Source organism: Cebus imitator, unplaced genomic scaffold, assembly GCF_001604975.1.
Source record: "Cebus imitator isolate Cc_AM_T3 unplaced genomic scaffold, Cebus_imitator-1.0 Scaffold704, whole genome shotgun sequence".
Lineage (NCBI taxonomy): Eukaryota > Metazoa > Chordata > Mammalia > Primates > Cebidae > Cebus > Cebus imitator.
In genome coordinates this window covers 31,633-47,704 of record NW_016108019.1, presented here as the reverse complement: position 1 = coordinate 47,704, position 16,072 = coordinate 31,633, and the positions used below count along the sequence as shown (strand labels likewise).

The window sequence follows — 16,072 nt, the reverse complement described above, 5'->3', positions numbered from 1 at the left end:
CCCAGCCTGGGCAGCAGAGCAGGACATGGTCTTTCGAAAAAATTAAAATAAATGAAAAGAAAAAGAAATAATTAAAGAAAAACAAGCTGGTTCCATCTGTAAGGATGGGAGTTGAGGGAGGATCAAGACTGAAAACCGATCAGGCAGGTTCGGTCAGCTCTGGCTGTCACACCCGGGAAGCGCTGCTCATTTCAGTTTTGCCTTCTTCCTTGTGGGCTGCTGGCCACACCTGTCCTCAGCATCCCTTTCTCAAGCCCTGGGAGCAGGAGATTTCAGCAATGGTATGGGTTGGTCATGCCAGGATATTTTTTACTTGGGAATAGCTGAGATAACCCAAGTGAAATCCTGTTCTGGGCAGCTGTTCTGGCCAGGCACCCTGCCAGTCACTGGGAGGGACACTGACAGGAATAGGTCACAGTCACCATCTTGGTCACAGAGTTCTTATTGCAAACAATAGAACTTGCTCTAGATGGTTTGAGCTGGAAAGAGATTGATTAGAGAATTCAAGCCTCTATTAAAGGCCAGAGGCACCAGCTTTGTTGGCACAAGGTCAGGTAGAGCACTGAAACCACACTGCTGCACGGCTCCGGCATGACCACCCTGCTACCAGTCACAGTCACGGCCCCCATGCGCTGACACTGCACAGGGGACTCAGAAACCCTTGCCCTGAGAGCCAGAACCCTCCACACCGTCATTCCCAGGGAGATTCTGCGGGATTCCAGTGTCCTTGACCCGTCTCTGAAGAGGCCTTGCTGAGATGAGAGTGTTTGCGGAGCTGAGGTTCGTGCCTGTGCCCTGCAGGCAAGGAGGTGAGGGCAGCAAGTCCTAGCCACTCCCAAAGTAAGAACTTTCCACTTCACACTGAGGGAAGTTCTTCAAACTTGCAGTTTTAAAGAAACCAAGGGGCTACAGTGCATGACGAATGTGCCCTGATTTCTGGGAACTTAGAGTCGATGCACACTTCAATCTCATGCAGGTGAATGCAGAAGTGTGTGGCCCCCTTGGTGAGTGGGGAGGCAGCCAGACAGCACCACAGCTCTTCAAGGAGCAGGAGAGTGACCCCAAGCTGTGTTATGGGTGGTGGGGCTGATTTTAGGGAGGGTAGAGGAGGGTGCTGGAAAGGGTCACTGTGGCCAGCTCAGAGCTTCAAGGACCCCTGGTTACGAACGTGAACTCTCTCTCATCTGTGGGCAGAGGGAAGTCAGGGTTAAATTTTTGGACTGTAGCAAGCTGTGGTGGGGAGTGGGGGGATTTTTTTAGAATAAAATTGTGCTATGAGATCAACTGCATCCCCCCAAAATTCATAGGTTTAAGCCCTAAGCCCCAATATCCCAGAATGTGACTGTAATGGAGACAGGGCCTTTAAATAGGGGACTTAAGTAAAATGAGATCGTTGGAATGGACGCTAACCCAATACAGCTAGTGTCCTTATAAGAAGAGGGAATTCAGACACACAGAGACACCAGGGATGCGTGCCATGTAAGAGGCAGCAAGAGCCTGGCCTGCAAACCAAGGAGAGAGGCCTCAGAGGAAAACGAGCTGCCCCAACGGCCTGACCTCACATTTCTAGTCTCCAGAACTGTGAGCAATTATGTTTCTTTAGTCAAAGCCACCAGTTGCGGTGTTCTGTTGTGGTGGCCAGAGCAAACGGATAAAGTAGTGAGTCCCTCTGGCACCCTCGGAGGTTCTGCTTGTTGCTGTTCCCCAAGGCCGTCCTGGCCATGACGAGGGCAGGTGCGGCTGTTTGGGAGGAGACCGCGGTGGAATGAAGAGAAGGAAGGCTTGCTTGATGCAGCAGGGAGTAGACTACGGATTCTAGGAGGGCTCTACAAAGGTCCAGTGATTGAGCTTGTCGGGGAAGCCTGAGCTGTATGTAGGTCTTGCTCTTCTGTGCCCTGCAGCATGGCTTGACCCCTTTCTGTTCTCATGCCAGACCCTAAGGGCAGTGTCAACTGGGCCACAGATGCAGGCCTGGTGGGCCTGGTGGGCTGTTTTTATGCCCACCTTCACCTCCTGGATGTTGTGACTGGCATCCCTGAAGCTCTGTTTCTTTGTGTGTGAAATTAAATAAGGACATGTCATACATCACATGCCAGGAATCCACCAGCGCAGAGCCAAGGCTCAGCAAAGAGGAGTTCCCTCCTCCTCTGCCTTTTTAGGTCAGGAGCAAATGCAGATCAGGGTGGGGACAAGGTAAACGCATAACCAAGGTGGAGATGGAGATCTGATTGATTAGTAACTCATAAATCATTTGAAACCATACTTCCCTGTTGATAGTCAACCTTCTGTAAACACACAATGTGTTCTCACCTTGTTATCATTCCCAATGATCTCAAATGTGTGGTTGCCCTCGTCAGTATAAAGGTTTAATGTGAATTTTCCTGGATGCACCTGCCTATGGGAGTCCTGCTCGTCAACATGGTAGGTAACTGGTTTTATATACAAAGCCTAGAAAAGTAAAAAAGAATATGTATTCCTTATTTAATATGCTGTGATTTGTGCTTCTACTGCACAGCATTGAAGGTAAGTGTGACCTGTTTAGGAATCTTTTGTTATTACCTGCAATTCAATGTGCAGAGTAGGAGAGTCTGGAGCTTGGGAAATTCTTATTGAGCTTAGCACTAATTCTGTTCTCTAAGATCCAAGTTGTTTTTCCTTCCAGGACCGATTCACGGAAGCCTCAACCTTCCTGGGCTTAGGTGATCCTCCCACCTCAGCTTCCTGAGTAACTGGGACCACAGGCCAGCCACCATGCCTGGCTAATTTTTGTATTTTTTGTAGAGACAAGATTTTACTATGCTGCCCAGGCTAGTCTTGAACTCCTGGGCTCAAGTAATTTTCCTACCTTGGCCTCCCAAAGTGCTGAGATTACAGGTAGGAACCAATGTGCCTGGCCAGGAATGAATTTTGCTCCAAAATTTATAGAAACCCATGCAGACTTTTTTGCATCTTAAACTTGATCTTTATTAAAACATTCTTTGGTGATCTCTAACTACTGGGCCCAAGTAATCCTCCCACCTGAGTCTCCCAAAGTTCTGGCATTACAGGTATGAGCCATTACGCCTGACCAGACCCCCAACTCTTGATCATAGGTTAAGACACTTCCAGGAGTAGTAATTTACCTAAAAAGACACAACTTTTTTTTTTTTTTTTTTTTTTTTTTGAGACAGAGCCTTGCTCCATCGCCAGGCTGGAGTGCAGTGGTGAAGTTTCGGCTCACTGCAACCTCCCCCTCCCAGTTCAAGCAATTCTCCTGCCTCAGCCTCTCAAGCAGATGGGACTACAGGTGTGCACCACCACACTCAGCTAATTTTCGTATTTTAATAGAGACAGGGTTTCACCACGTTGGCCAGGATGCTCTTGATCTCGACCTCATGAATTGTCCACCTTGGCCTCCCAAAGTGCTGGGATTACAGGCGTGAGCCACCGCACCAGGCCAAAGAGACACAACTTCTAAGAGCACTGCCAGTCTGCTTCACCTCAAGGCTGACCATGAAGCTGCACCATCTAGAAAACCCTAGCCCATGCTGGCATGGTGGTGTACTCTCCTGTGTCTGCACACATCAGGGGCTCATGGTTACTAAATGCAGGAAAGGAAGACAGGAGGGAGGGAAGGCTGGTGGCAGAATAGAAGACAAGAATGAAAAGGAGCTTTAGAGTCTCTCTACTCAGGGGTGGGCCTCAGACCAGCAGCGTGGGCATCACCTGGGAGCTTCCATGTAAGTCTGTAGACCTATTGAAGCAGAATTTGCATGTTATTGAATAAGCTCTCTGGTCGGGCGTGGTGGCTCATGCCCATAACCCCAGCACTTTGGGAGGCCGAGGTGGGCAGATCACTTGAGGTCAGGAATTTGAGACCAGCCTGGCCAACATAATGAAACTCCATCTCTACTAAAAATACAAAAATTAGGCAGGCCTTGTGGTGCACACCTGTAATCCCAGCTATTTGGGAGGCTGAGGCAGGGGAATCGCTTGAACTCAGGAGTCAGAGGTTACAGTGAGCCGAGATTGCGCCACTGCACTCTAGTCTGGGTGATAGAACAAGACTCCATCTCAAAAAACAAACAAACAAAAATCTCCCAGGAATTTATATGCACATTAAAGCAGCACTGGATTGAGCATTGTTCCTGGGCTCTCATGTAGGTAAAGATACGGAGGCACTGGCTGTTTCTTTCTTCAATGAGCCTGAGATTGCGTGTTTCTTATTCACTCCCCAGGTAACTCTAATGCTTACCCAAGGGGGAGAACCCCTCTTTTTACAGGGGAGGAAAACTGAGCTTCAGAGAGAGAGAGAGAGAGAGAAAGAGAGAGAGAGAGAGAGGAGAGAGTCAGTGTCAGGCTATTTCTGAGACACTGTCAAGTAGGAAATCTCTTAACGAAATAATTTTCTCTCTGCTGTTACCATGTTTGAACTCCATCCCCAGTTGTTCAATCTTGTGCCTTTGCTCTAGAGCTGCAGAAGATTTGGGGATTTTGCACATGTCACTTGTCCTTGGCTGCAGCCTTGCTTGTCCCTGTTGACTCTCCTGCTTTGTGACTCAGTGAACAAGATCTCCAAGATTCTTGTGATCCTCCCTCTTCCCGGAGCCCTCTTTCTGCAAGAAGGGAGGGAAAATACCGTCAACAAGGCTGGCTTTTTTGGGAAAAAAGTTTAGGTTTCCTGGACCCCTTCCTGACACCTCACACTAAAATTAACTCCAGATGGATTAAAGATTTAAACATAAGGCCTAACACCATAAAAATCCTAGAAGGAAACCTAGGCAAAACCATTCAGGACATAGGCAAGGACTTCATGACTTAAACACCAAAAGTATTGGCAACAAAAGCTAATATAGAAAAATGGGACCTAATTAAACCCTAGAGCTTGTGTACAGTAAAAGAAACAATCATTAGAGAGTGAACTGGCAACCAAGAGAATGGGAAAAGATTTTTGCTTGTCCCTGTTGACTCTCCTTTGTGACTCAGTGAAACAATATCTCCAAGATTCTAGTGATCCTCAGTCCCCCCGGAACCCTCTTTCTGCATGAAGGGAGTGCAAATACTGTCAACAAGGCTGGCTTTTTTGGGGAAAAACATTTAGGTTTCACAACGATTTTGAGTTGAAGGTTATACAAAGAAAGAATGAAACAGAATAAGTGCCACTCCAAGTCCTGGCTTGAGCTGAATATATCGAAGTTTTGAGTTGTTTTTAAAGAATTTCATTCTTTCTTTCTGGCTATAAACCCCATACATTTTATCGTAGAAAATTTAGAAAATAAGAGGGAAACTCCAAAGAAGAAAATTGTCATAATCTTACCAATCTAAAATGACTTGTTATTTGGTACAAAACCTTCAGTGTGTTCTGAGCGTCTCTCTCCACATCATGGGAATCACGCATTTCATAGCCTGCTTCACTATGTAATGACACGTGATCATTTGCTCAGGTGACTTCACCTTCTACCTTGCTGGCTCACCAGGTGTTTTTCTGAGTCACTGTTCTCCACCAGCTCTGTTCTCGGGCACTTGGTTTCTTTCCACTTTTTCCACTGCAGTGAGTATCCTTTTGGAGGAGTCCATCTATGTGCCATTTTTAGGATCACATCTTGGAGATGAAAAGTTGAAGTCAAATATTGTAAATGGTTTTAAGAATGTGGATATATAGTAGCAAACTGCTCTCCATAACAGTTGTTCAATGTAAGTCATTCTTTCTTTTTTTTTCTAAAAGATGGGGTTTCACCATGTTGGTCAGGCTACTCTTGAACTCCTGACCTCAGGTGATCTGCCCGCCTCGGCCTCCCAGAGTGCTGGGATTACAGGCATGAGCCACCACGCCTGGCCCAGAGTAAGTCATTCTTGTGCATATCACCTCTCATAGATGCCTCTATTTCGCTCTGGGTATTGTGAATTCAATGATTATTCTTGACATTTCATTATGTTTCTATTTCATCTACATATTTATATTTCTTTTGCTATCAGTAAATTGAATTTTTTCATGTGTTTATTAATCATGTGTGTGTGTGTGTGTGTGTATGTGTGTGTGTGTTTGTGTTTGAAAGAAGGAGAGAGAAATGCCACTTTATTTTCTTGCCATTTTTCTGTTTAAGATGTTTTTCAGCTGAGCTTGGTGGCTCACGCCTGCAATTCCAGCACTTCCGGAGCCTGAGTTTGGTGGATCACCTGAGGTGGGGAGATCAAGACCAGCCTGACCAGCATAGAGAAACCTCGTCTCTACTAAAAATACAAAATAGCTGGTCATGGTGGCGCATGCCTGTAATCCTAGCTAGTTGGGAGGCTCAGGCAGGAGAATTATTTGAGCCTGGGAGGTGGAGGTTGCAGTGAGGTGAGATTGTACCATTGCACTCCAGCCTGGGCAACAAGAGTGAAAATCTGTCTAAAAAAAAAATGTTTTTTAGGCTGGGCATGGTGGCCAATGCCTGTAATCCCAACACTTTGGGAAGCCAAGGTGGGAGGATCACAAGGTCAGGAGATGGAGACCTTCCTGTCTAACACGGTGAAACCCCAGCTCTTCTAAAAATACAAAAAATTAGCAGGGTATAGTGGCACACAGCTGTAGTCCCAGCTACTCAGGAGGCTGAGGCAGGAGAATTGCTTGAACCAGGGAGGTAGAGGTTGCAGGGAGCTAAAAAAAAAGGTGTTTTTCTTTTGCCATTGGTATACAATGATATTGTTCCGCAAATTTGATATCTTTCTAATTTCAGTTATGTTCTTACATTTATATTCTGAAATCTCTTTTTCTTTTATGCTTAGAATAAGTATTTATGTATGTATGCTGTGATTGTTTTATGATCTATGGTAACAATTTAACCCTTGAATCACTTTAGAATTTATTTCACTAATGGGGACTCAAGTAGGAAATTAACTTTGTTTCTTCCGCAAGTAGTTAATCACTTGTTCTAATATCATTTATTGAATAATTCCTCTCCACAGATCTCAAAGGCCATGTTTATTTTATAATAGACTTCTACATATAATTATATTTTCTGGTTTTCTAATTTTTCTTTTTTACCTTATCCAATTACCTTTGGAACTTTCTGCCTTTTCTATTTTGATCTCTGTGTTTGTCTTTTTTATTTTTAAAGACAATGTTTCACTCTGTCACTCAGGCTGGAGTACAGTGGGGCTATCTTGGCTCTCAGCAGCCTCAAACTCCCTGGGCTCAAGCGATTCTCCCATCTCAGCCTCCCAAGTAGCTGAGATTAGAGAACATACCACCACGCCCACCTAATTTTTGTAGGATTTATTTATTTTTTTTTTTGACACGGTGTTTTGTTCTTGTTGCCCAGGCTGGAGAGCAATGGCACGATCTCGGCTCACCACAGTCTCTACCTCATGGGGTCAAGTGCTTCAGCCTCCTGAGTAGCTGGGATTATAGGCATGCACCACTGCACATGGCTAATTTTGTTTTTAGTAGAGACCAGGTTTCTCCATGTTGGTCAGGCTGGTCTCAAACTCCCAATCTCAGGTGATCTGCCCCTCTTGGCCTCCCAAAGTGTTGGGATTATAGGTGTGAGCCACCATGCCCAGCCTTAATTTTTGTATTTTTGGTAGCAATGGGGTTTCACCATGTTGCCCAGGCTGATTTTGAACTCTTGAGCTCAAGTGATCTGCCGGCCTCAGCCTCTCAAACTGCTGAAATTACAGGAGTGAGCCATGGTGCCCTCCCTATCTTTCTATTCTTTTCATTTTTTTTTGCGATGGAGTTTTGTTCTTGTTGCCCAGGCTGTAGTACAACGGTGCTATCTCAAGTCAGTCACTACAACCTCCACCTCCTGGGTTCAAGCAATTCTCCTGCCACAGCCTCCCGAGTAGCTGGGATTACAGGCATGCAACACCATGCTGGCCTAATTTTGTATTTTTAGTAGAGACAAGGTTTCTGCCTATTGGTTAGGCTGGTCTCAAACTCCCGACCTTGGGTAATCCACCCACGTCAGCCTCCCATAGTGTTGGGATGACAGGCATGAGCCACCTCTCCCAGCCCCTGTCTATTCTTATATGAGTCACATACTACTTCAAGTAGCATCACTTCATAATTAATTTTAGGAATCTTACAGAAGAAATACTTTCATTCCCATTGTCAAAAGACAAAATTAGAACATATTTAGTTTAAAGATCTTAATTGACTTCTTTTTTTTTTTTTTCATTTTGAGACAGAGTGTCACACTGTCGCCCAAGCTGGAGTGCCAGGGCACAATCTTGGCTCACTGCAACCTCTGCCTCCAGGGCTCAAGTGATTCTCCCACCTCAGCCTCCCGAGTAGCTGGGATTACAGGCAAGTGCCACCATGCTCAACTGATTTTTTGGTATTTTAGTAGAGAACAGGTTTCACCATGTTGCCCAGGGTGGTTTCAAACTCCTGAGCTCAGGCAAGCCACCCACCTCAGCCTCCCAAAGTGCTAGGATTACAGGCATGGGCCACCACGCCCGGCCCTTGATTGGCTTTTACTTATGAGTCTAGAATCTGGCAACACCTCATTCCATAAAATAGATGGAGTGTTCTAAACAGCTTACCAGAGAAGTTTGCCTTTATAGATAGAAAACAGTGCAGGTAAGCAGAAACACAGAACAGAAGCTGAATTGGTCTTTTCCAGGTGACTTTGCTTATAAAAGTTAAAGCAGAAGGGACTTTCTCATCATGTCAGCTAAAACTGGCCTGTTGGGCATTTGGCTATTACCTCTCAGTCTCTCCTGATTTCTTAGAAGGTTGGATAAGCAACTTAGTTCTGGCTTAGTAGCAGAGAACTTCAGCATGGGCAACTGCGTTTTGGTTTTGTCTATTCGGCCTAGTGCAGGAGCTCAGTCCAAACCAATGGCCTCCTATATATTTCATTGAACACCATCTTCCCTTTCAAGAGTTCCCAGAAATTACCATATTAAAGTTTGTTTATTTCGCTCATCTCAAAAAGATGACAAGGTCAACTAGATACTTTTCCTTGTTCTACAATTTCAGCCTAGATTAACTGGTTTGTTCATGGAGCCATCAAAGATGCCTTTATGATCTGGGAAATGAACTTCCTAGCCTCACCCTCTGTGTTCACAGCGTGGCCTCAACCTATTTTTCCAGTCATATCTCCAGCTAATCCAGTTAACTACAATAAGCCTTCAACTATATATGTGTTGCTTCTCTTCTCTATCTTTGTTAACGTTTCATTCTTTTCATGAAACTCCTTATTCTGTCCTTTAACTCTTACATATTCTGCAAAAAGGCTAAAGATTGCCTTATCTATAAAGGTCTCCTGAACTTCCTCTGCAGTGAAACAGCCCACATATCATTACTGCCCTATGCCTGCTGACTCCTGTTTGCCTCTTTCTATAGTTCATGCTGGTGACTTGTGTGGGTCTTATTCCCTCGCTAAGTCACCCATGGTTAGGAGCTCCACCTCATAACCTCTACCAGAGCCCAGCAGAGGTCCTGGTACACAGCACTCAGTAAAGGATTATCATCTGAATTAATTCATTCTTCACCCTGACCCTTCTTCACATTACAGAACGTTCTCCTGGGAAGACTTGTGATCTTTGCCACCTTTGTGACCTTATGCAATGCATCATGCTATTTAATACTGAATGACATAGTTCCAGGAGAGTCAACCAAGGGTAAGTCTTGGCTTTTCAATGTTTATTATGTTATTGCAGCCTGGTAGATAAACCTGTCTGCAGATTAAAACCTTTGTGTTTGTTGTTGTTGCTGTTTGTTTGAGACAGTCTCGCCCTGTCTCCCAAGGTGGAGTCAGTGGTGAGATCTCGGTTCACTGCAACCTCCTCCTCCCGGGTTCCAGTGATTCTCCCACCTGAGCCTCCCAAGTAGCTGGAACTGCAGGTGCCTGCCACCATGCCTAGCTAATTTTTGTGTTTTTGGTAAAGACGGGGCTTCATCATGATGGCCAGGCTGGTTTCGAACTCCTGACCTCGGGTGATACGCTTGCCTCAGCCTCCCAAATTGTTGGGATTATAGACATGAGCCACTGTACCTGGCCTCACTTGGGGAGCCTTCTAAGAATAAGGTGGCCTGGGCCCTACACCCAGAGACGGATTTCATTGTTCTAGGGTAGGGCTGAGAAATATGAGATGTTTTCCAAGTACCCAAGATGTTTCACATGTGCACCCAGGGTTGAAGACCACCGATGCAAAGCAATGGAAAGTGTAGAAGTGCGATATTTATCGAGAGATAATCCAGCAGGAAAAACCTTGGATCCAAGTACCCCTACGCTCATATGGCTATCTGATTCAAAAAAAGGGCCTTATTTTTCTTGAAATACCTGTTCTGCAATAAAACTCAGAAGGATGTAAGCTTTCTGTAAGAAAACGTTATCAGTAGCATGAACTGAACAGTATTGGAATTAGCCATGGATGAATCCAAGAGCACCATTCTTCAATATCTTTATAAGCAATGAGTTTCTCCCTTTCTGGGGAGGGTACAGATAGCAGGGGCTGGACTCAGTGTCCTGATAGGCCTTATTCTCATTGTATGACTTGCACTGATGATGTCGTGTGTATGGTTTTAGAATGCACGGATCTCAACGGAAATAATCACCCAATAAACTCGAGGTGGCGGACTGACAACTGTGAGAGATGTGGTTGTGGCGAAAAACGAATTTCATGTTGCTCTCTGTAAGTCTGATCAGAATCTGTTGGGGAAGGGCAAGCAATCTGAATTTTAACAGGTGCCTTGAGAGTCTTATGAGGACACTGTAAGTAGAGTAGCAAGCACTTGACTTAGATCAGAACACCTGAGTCCTACTGAACTTGAAGTGTCTGGAGAGTTCCAGCCACATTTATCCACATTTATTGAGCAGGACCCATGCTAGATGCCTACTGGAATAAGAAGAATATTGGACCGGGAGATGCTGGCTGCTCAGAGGAGGCTTTCCTAGGCATCGCATTGGTAGGGCCACTGGATATTACAGCTGAGCCTTGATTTTGTGGCTCCAGAGATTTGACATTGTTTTTACGGTGAAGGATTGGTGACTGGTTCCTCCCTAACATAGAAGCACGGCTCCCTGGTAGCCAAAGGGTCCATGTCATTCAGATTTGGTATCCTTGACCTCTTCTAGGATTTTCCACTATAGGCTTGAATTCTTGTGGGCCTGGTATGGAAAAGAGCCAGGCTGCTCCTTGCAGGGAAGAGGGAAGAGCCTCGATATTGGAGTCAGAGTAACTTGAGTCTGAGTCTCCATTCCCTTGTATACTAGCTGTATGACCCTGAGTAAGTTTCTGAGTGTCTCTGAGCCTCTGTTTCACAGTATAATCAGGGATAATTAGGTGGCTATGAGAATTTAAGGAGATTCTGCATATACATTCTTTAACCCAACAGACACTTAAAGCCTTCTCTGTGCCAATTCTGTGTCCTGCAAGCCTGGGGCAGTAACTGACACCTGGTCAGGTTTCAGGGTGCCCTTTCCTTTCTCCCGCCATGTTGGTGTTCCATTTAACGCACTGCTGCACACGGGGGAAATGAACCACCCCTTCTTCCTTGGAATTGCCTCACTTCCTACCAAGTTTGTTTTTCTCATGAACTTTTTTCTCCTCCGTGGAAAAATACAGACTTTGATAAAGCTTTTTCTGGAAGCAGTTTTTGGACCCACTGCACCCTTTACGGGACACTGCCCAGATCTCAAGGTGCTTGGTGGCAGTGGAGCCTGAGGCTGGGGGCCCAGGCAGAGGCTCCCCAGCAGGGCGTGGGAGATGTCCTGGCCTCTACACTGCCCAGGCTTAGCTCAGGGTTGGCTCCCTGACTTGGGTGAGGAAAAGGGAGTGGGAGACAAAAGACCAAGCCATCCGACCACTGGCTCTGAACAGCTGCATACCTGTCCAGATGTTGACAGTTTCTCCTCCCCCTCTCTCTCTGCTGCTTCACCTACAGAGCTAAGTCTGGTTTGAACTGAAATAAGCATCCAGTAATATGCCCTTTGCCCTATCAACTTATATTTGCACATGGGCAGCAGTGATTCACCATTTCACTTCCTACCACGAATAAAAGAATTGTATCTCTTTGCCCAGGCATGGTGGCTCAGGCCTGCAATCCCAGCACTTTGGGAGGCTAAGGTGGATGGATCACCTGAGGTCAGGATTCCATACCTGCCTGACCAACATCGAGAAACCCTGTCTCTACTAAAAATACAAAATTAGCCAGGTATGGTGGCACATGCCTGTAATCTCAGCTACTCAGAAGGCTGAGGCAGAAGAATCACTTGAACCCGGGAGGCAGAGATTGCAGTGAACCCAGATCGCACCATTGCACTTTCGCCTGGGTAGCAAGAGCGAAACTCCATCTCAAAGAAAAAAAAAAAGAAAGAAAAGAAAAGAAAGAATTGTATCTCTTCGACAAATACCACTTTATTTTTAACTTTTATTAATTGTGATAAAACGTATACTACATAACATGTACCAGTTTAACCATTTTAAAACATAGAATTCAGTGGCATTAAATACATTCACAGTATTATGCAACCATAAACTCTACTTGCAAAACTTAATGACTCCAACCTGAAACGATATCCAGTAAACCATAACTCAGAGTCTCCATCCCACAAAACCCCTGGTAACCTCAAATCTACTTTCTCTCTCTTTGAATTTGCCTAGTCTAGGTATTTCATATAAATAGAATCACACCGTGTTTGTCTTTTTGTGTCTGGCATATTTCACTCAGCATGTTGTCCGGGTTCATTTATATTTTAGCATCTATCAGTACTTCATTCCTGTTTCTGCCGGAATAATATTCCATGGCATGGCTAGACCACATTTTGCTTATCCATTTACTTGTTGATGAACACTTGAGTTGCTTCCACCTGTTGGCTAAAGTAAGTAATGTTGTTCTGAATATTGTCAATATACAAACAATGGCATATAACGTTTGAGTCTCTGCTTTGAATTCTTTTGGGATATGCCTAGGAGTAGCTTGCTGGGTCACATAGTAATTTTTTTGTTGAACTTATTGAGGATCTGCCAAGCTGTTTTCCACAGCAGCTGTACCATTTTACATTTCTACCAGCCAACAATCATCTTTAAACATGTAAGGTTTTAAATGACATTTCCCCCAATTTTCTAAGTAAAACATATGAATTATAGAACCATTGGAGAGTATAGGAGAAAAAAGAAAAACCTACTCATAATCCTGACTGCTTAAAGGTAATAACGGTTAATATTCTATCATATTTATTTATTTATTTGTATTAAAGAATTGAGACAGGGTCTCAGTATGTTGCCAGGCTGGTCTCAAACTCCTGGGTTCAAGCTGCCCTCTCACTTCAGCCTCCTGAGTAGCTGGGATTACATGTATGTGCCACCATGCCTGGGCTTCTAAGATAATTCCTTCATGTCTCTTTTCTACATTTCTTTTCTTGCACATAATGGATATCAAATTTTATATCACAATTCTGTGGGCTGATTTTAACACTTAATGTTCTAGCATTGGGCTGGGCATGGTGGCTCACACCTGTAATACCAGCACTTTGGGAGGCCAAGGCGGGGATGGATCATTTGAGGTCAGGAGTTCAAGACCAGCCTGGCCAATATGGTAAGACCCCCATCTCTACTAAAAATATAAAAATTGCCCAGATGTAATGACACCCACCCGTAATCCCAGCTACTCAGTAGGCTGAGGCAGGAGAATCGCTTAAACCTGGGAGATGGAGGCTGCAGTGAACGAGATCGCACCACTGCACTCCAGCCTGGGTGACAGAGTGTGACTCCATTTCAAAAAATTAAAAATAAATAAATACATAAATAAATATTCTAGCATTAGTACCATCTCATCTCATCTCATCGAAACTCTTCAAAATATTTGTTATGTACTGCAGCTCAATTAGAGGTGGTGCTTGATTTTTATCAGCTTCTCCTGGGGCTCCATGACACTGGTCTAGAGTGACTCTTTACTCCAGTTAGTTGAGGGAGCTCCTTTGCCAAGAGGCTTCCAAGCCAGGGCTGGGACAACTGTTCCCTTTCCACATTCTAGCAACAATATGCTGGCCACTTCCTGAACAGGGAGGGTGGGCGGAGCCAGCCTGGAACAAGCTGCCTAGCTCCAGAGTAGCCAGACTTGCCCTTTGGCTGTCAGCACCTACTGCTGACCTTCTGTGCCTGCAGGTTAGAATGTAGGGGTGGGCTGTGTGACTCTATGGTACAGATTGGTCCATGTTCCTGGAGGCCACACTCTGGGGCTGCCAGCCAAAGGGTGCCATCAAGTTGGTGAAGGCACCCCAGCCAGCTGCAGCGTGGGTGGCTTCTTAGACAGAGCTGGGACTGGGGAGGGAGTGCTGGGGGTCCTTTCTCCTCTAACAGGCTCCAGTTTTGTCTCAATGACAGTGTTGCTACACCTGTGGGTTATGACATGCACAAGTGCCAGAAAATCTTCAACAAAGAGGACTGCAAGTTAATTGTGGTGGAGAAGAAGGACCCAAATAAGACCTGTGATGTCAGTGGATGGATATTGTAATGTGCGTCTTGTAGGCACAGGGCTCCCAGGCCAGGCCTCGTTCTCTGGCCTCTAAAAGTCTATGATGGTGTAGCCCTGCCTATCAGTAAAAGATTTTTGAGCAAACATTTGAATATGTGTGTATTTTAAATTTATAACTTAAGTATGCATTAATTTAGTACACATTATAAAGCATACAAAACATTTAAAAAGGGAGATAAAAATACATATGAATGGCTGAGCACAGTGGCTCCTGCTTATAATCCCAGCACTCTGGGAAGCTGAGGTGGGCGGATAACTTGATGTCAGGAGTTTGAGACCAGCCTGGCCAAAATGTTGAAACCCTGTCTTCACTAAAAATACATAATTAGCCAGCCATGGTGGCAGGCACCTGTAGTCCAGCTACTCTGGGGGCTGAGACAGGAGAATCACTTGAACCCCGGAGGCGGAGCTTGAAGTGAGTTAAGATCACACCACTGCACTCCAGCCTGGGTGACAGAGTGAGACAACATCTAAAAAAGATAAATAAATAAAAATAAAAAATCTAAACCCAAACAAAACAAACAAAAGCAAAATACATATGAATAAAAGTTCTATTTTTCCTAAACTCTGTAGCAGGTCATTGTGTGTCCCTTACTCAGGGGACCGCTGCTACTCTTGCTGTTTGTGATGTCTGCACTCTGCTGCCCATGTCCTGCTGGCTGGTAAATATTTTAAAAAATGTGTGTCTTCAAGCTGAAATTAGATCCCTTCTTTTCTTTAAGCTATTCCTGTTTATCCCTCCTTCCTCTTCATCAGGAAGTATCTTCTATGATGTGTCCCCCACATTCCTCTGTGTTTGCCTGAGCTGAAAGCAGGTTAGAACAAGACAGCCTGAACAAGTGCCCCCAAGGCCACATGCAGGCCGAGGGGAATTCAAGGCCAGGGGTCTGCCTTGCTGATGGAGAGTGGCCTGGGAGCAAGGCCTCAGCATCAGTTATCTCCTGCTATACAGAGAGCACCCAAAACTTAATGGCTTAAAACAATGACAACGTTGATTCTCTTTTGACTGTTTCTGTGTTAGAGAACGTTTGTTCACTCAACAGGTCTGTGCTGAGCACCTGGGCCCAGCAGTGCTCTGGACATCGGGATACAGCAGTGAACCAGAGAGACCTCAGGAGAGAACCCTGCTCTCCTGGGTCTTGGAGTCAGCTGTGTGTACGTGACAGATCAGAAATAGGCAAACAGTCATCTGTTGAACAATCAGTGGGCAACTGATAAACAGCTTTATTTTCCCTTGTCCCCCATCTGTTTAAATATGCTATGTGGGCCAGTTGAGCAATCTAGACAGGTCCCTTAGCTTTCTTGGTCAGCTTCAGATAATTTAAAAGGATGGTCTGAGTTACATTTTGAGTTATATGAAGTCTCATTCCAGAGGCTGCATCTGAACTGAGAGGGAATAGGGGACAGGAGAATTAAGGGCTCCTTCTGCCTGGGGTCATGTTCTAGGCTGACTTCCTCCTGGGAGTTTTGTGGGCCTCTCTCCACAGCTCCCCTTCCACTCACAGCCTATGGTTGTTGTCTTAGCTTCTGCATCAGAATCTACTCTCCTGTTGTTTTGTAATGAGGTTGCCTTGCCCCCTGTAGGAGCCACTCTTGGGTGGGATCCATAAAACCCTGCTATGA

General features: G+C 45.1%; 1 protein-coding gene across 1 annotated transcript; it reads left to right on the top strand.

Moving 5' to 3' along the window:
• Positions 1-922: 922 nt before the first annotated feature.
• On the top strand, positions 923-14,538 carry LOC108296320 (beta-microseminoprotein J1-like). Its single transcript, XM_017518771.2, has 6 exons — positions 923-1,004; positions 1,934-2,053; positions 9,314-9,363; positions 9,468-9,591; positions 10,500-10,605; positions 14,299-14,538. The coding sequence occupies exons 1-6, from the start codon at positions 923-925 to the stop codon at positions 14,426-14,428; spliced, it is 612 nt and encodes a 203-aa protein (XP_017374260.1). The 3' UTR covers positions 14,429-14,538.
• The last annotated feature ends 1,534 nt before the right edge of the window (positions 14,539-16,072 follow it).

What these genes read in the sequence shown, in the direction of transcription:
- LOC108296320 (XM_017518771.2), top strand. Translation starts at nt 923, where the DNA reads ATGTGCCCTGATTTCTGGGAACTTAGAGTCGATGCACACTTCAATCTC. An exon ending in TCCAGGAGAGTCAACCAAGG is followed by an intron (nt 9,592 to 10,499) that starts GTAAGTCTTGGC and finishes GTATGGTTTTAG; the next exon opens with AATGCACGGATCTCAACGGA. An exon ending in CGAATTTCATGTTGCTCTCT is followed by an intron (nt 10,606 to 14,298) that starts GTAAGTCTGATC and finishes TCTCAATGACAG; the next exon opens with TGTTGCTACACCTGTGGGTT.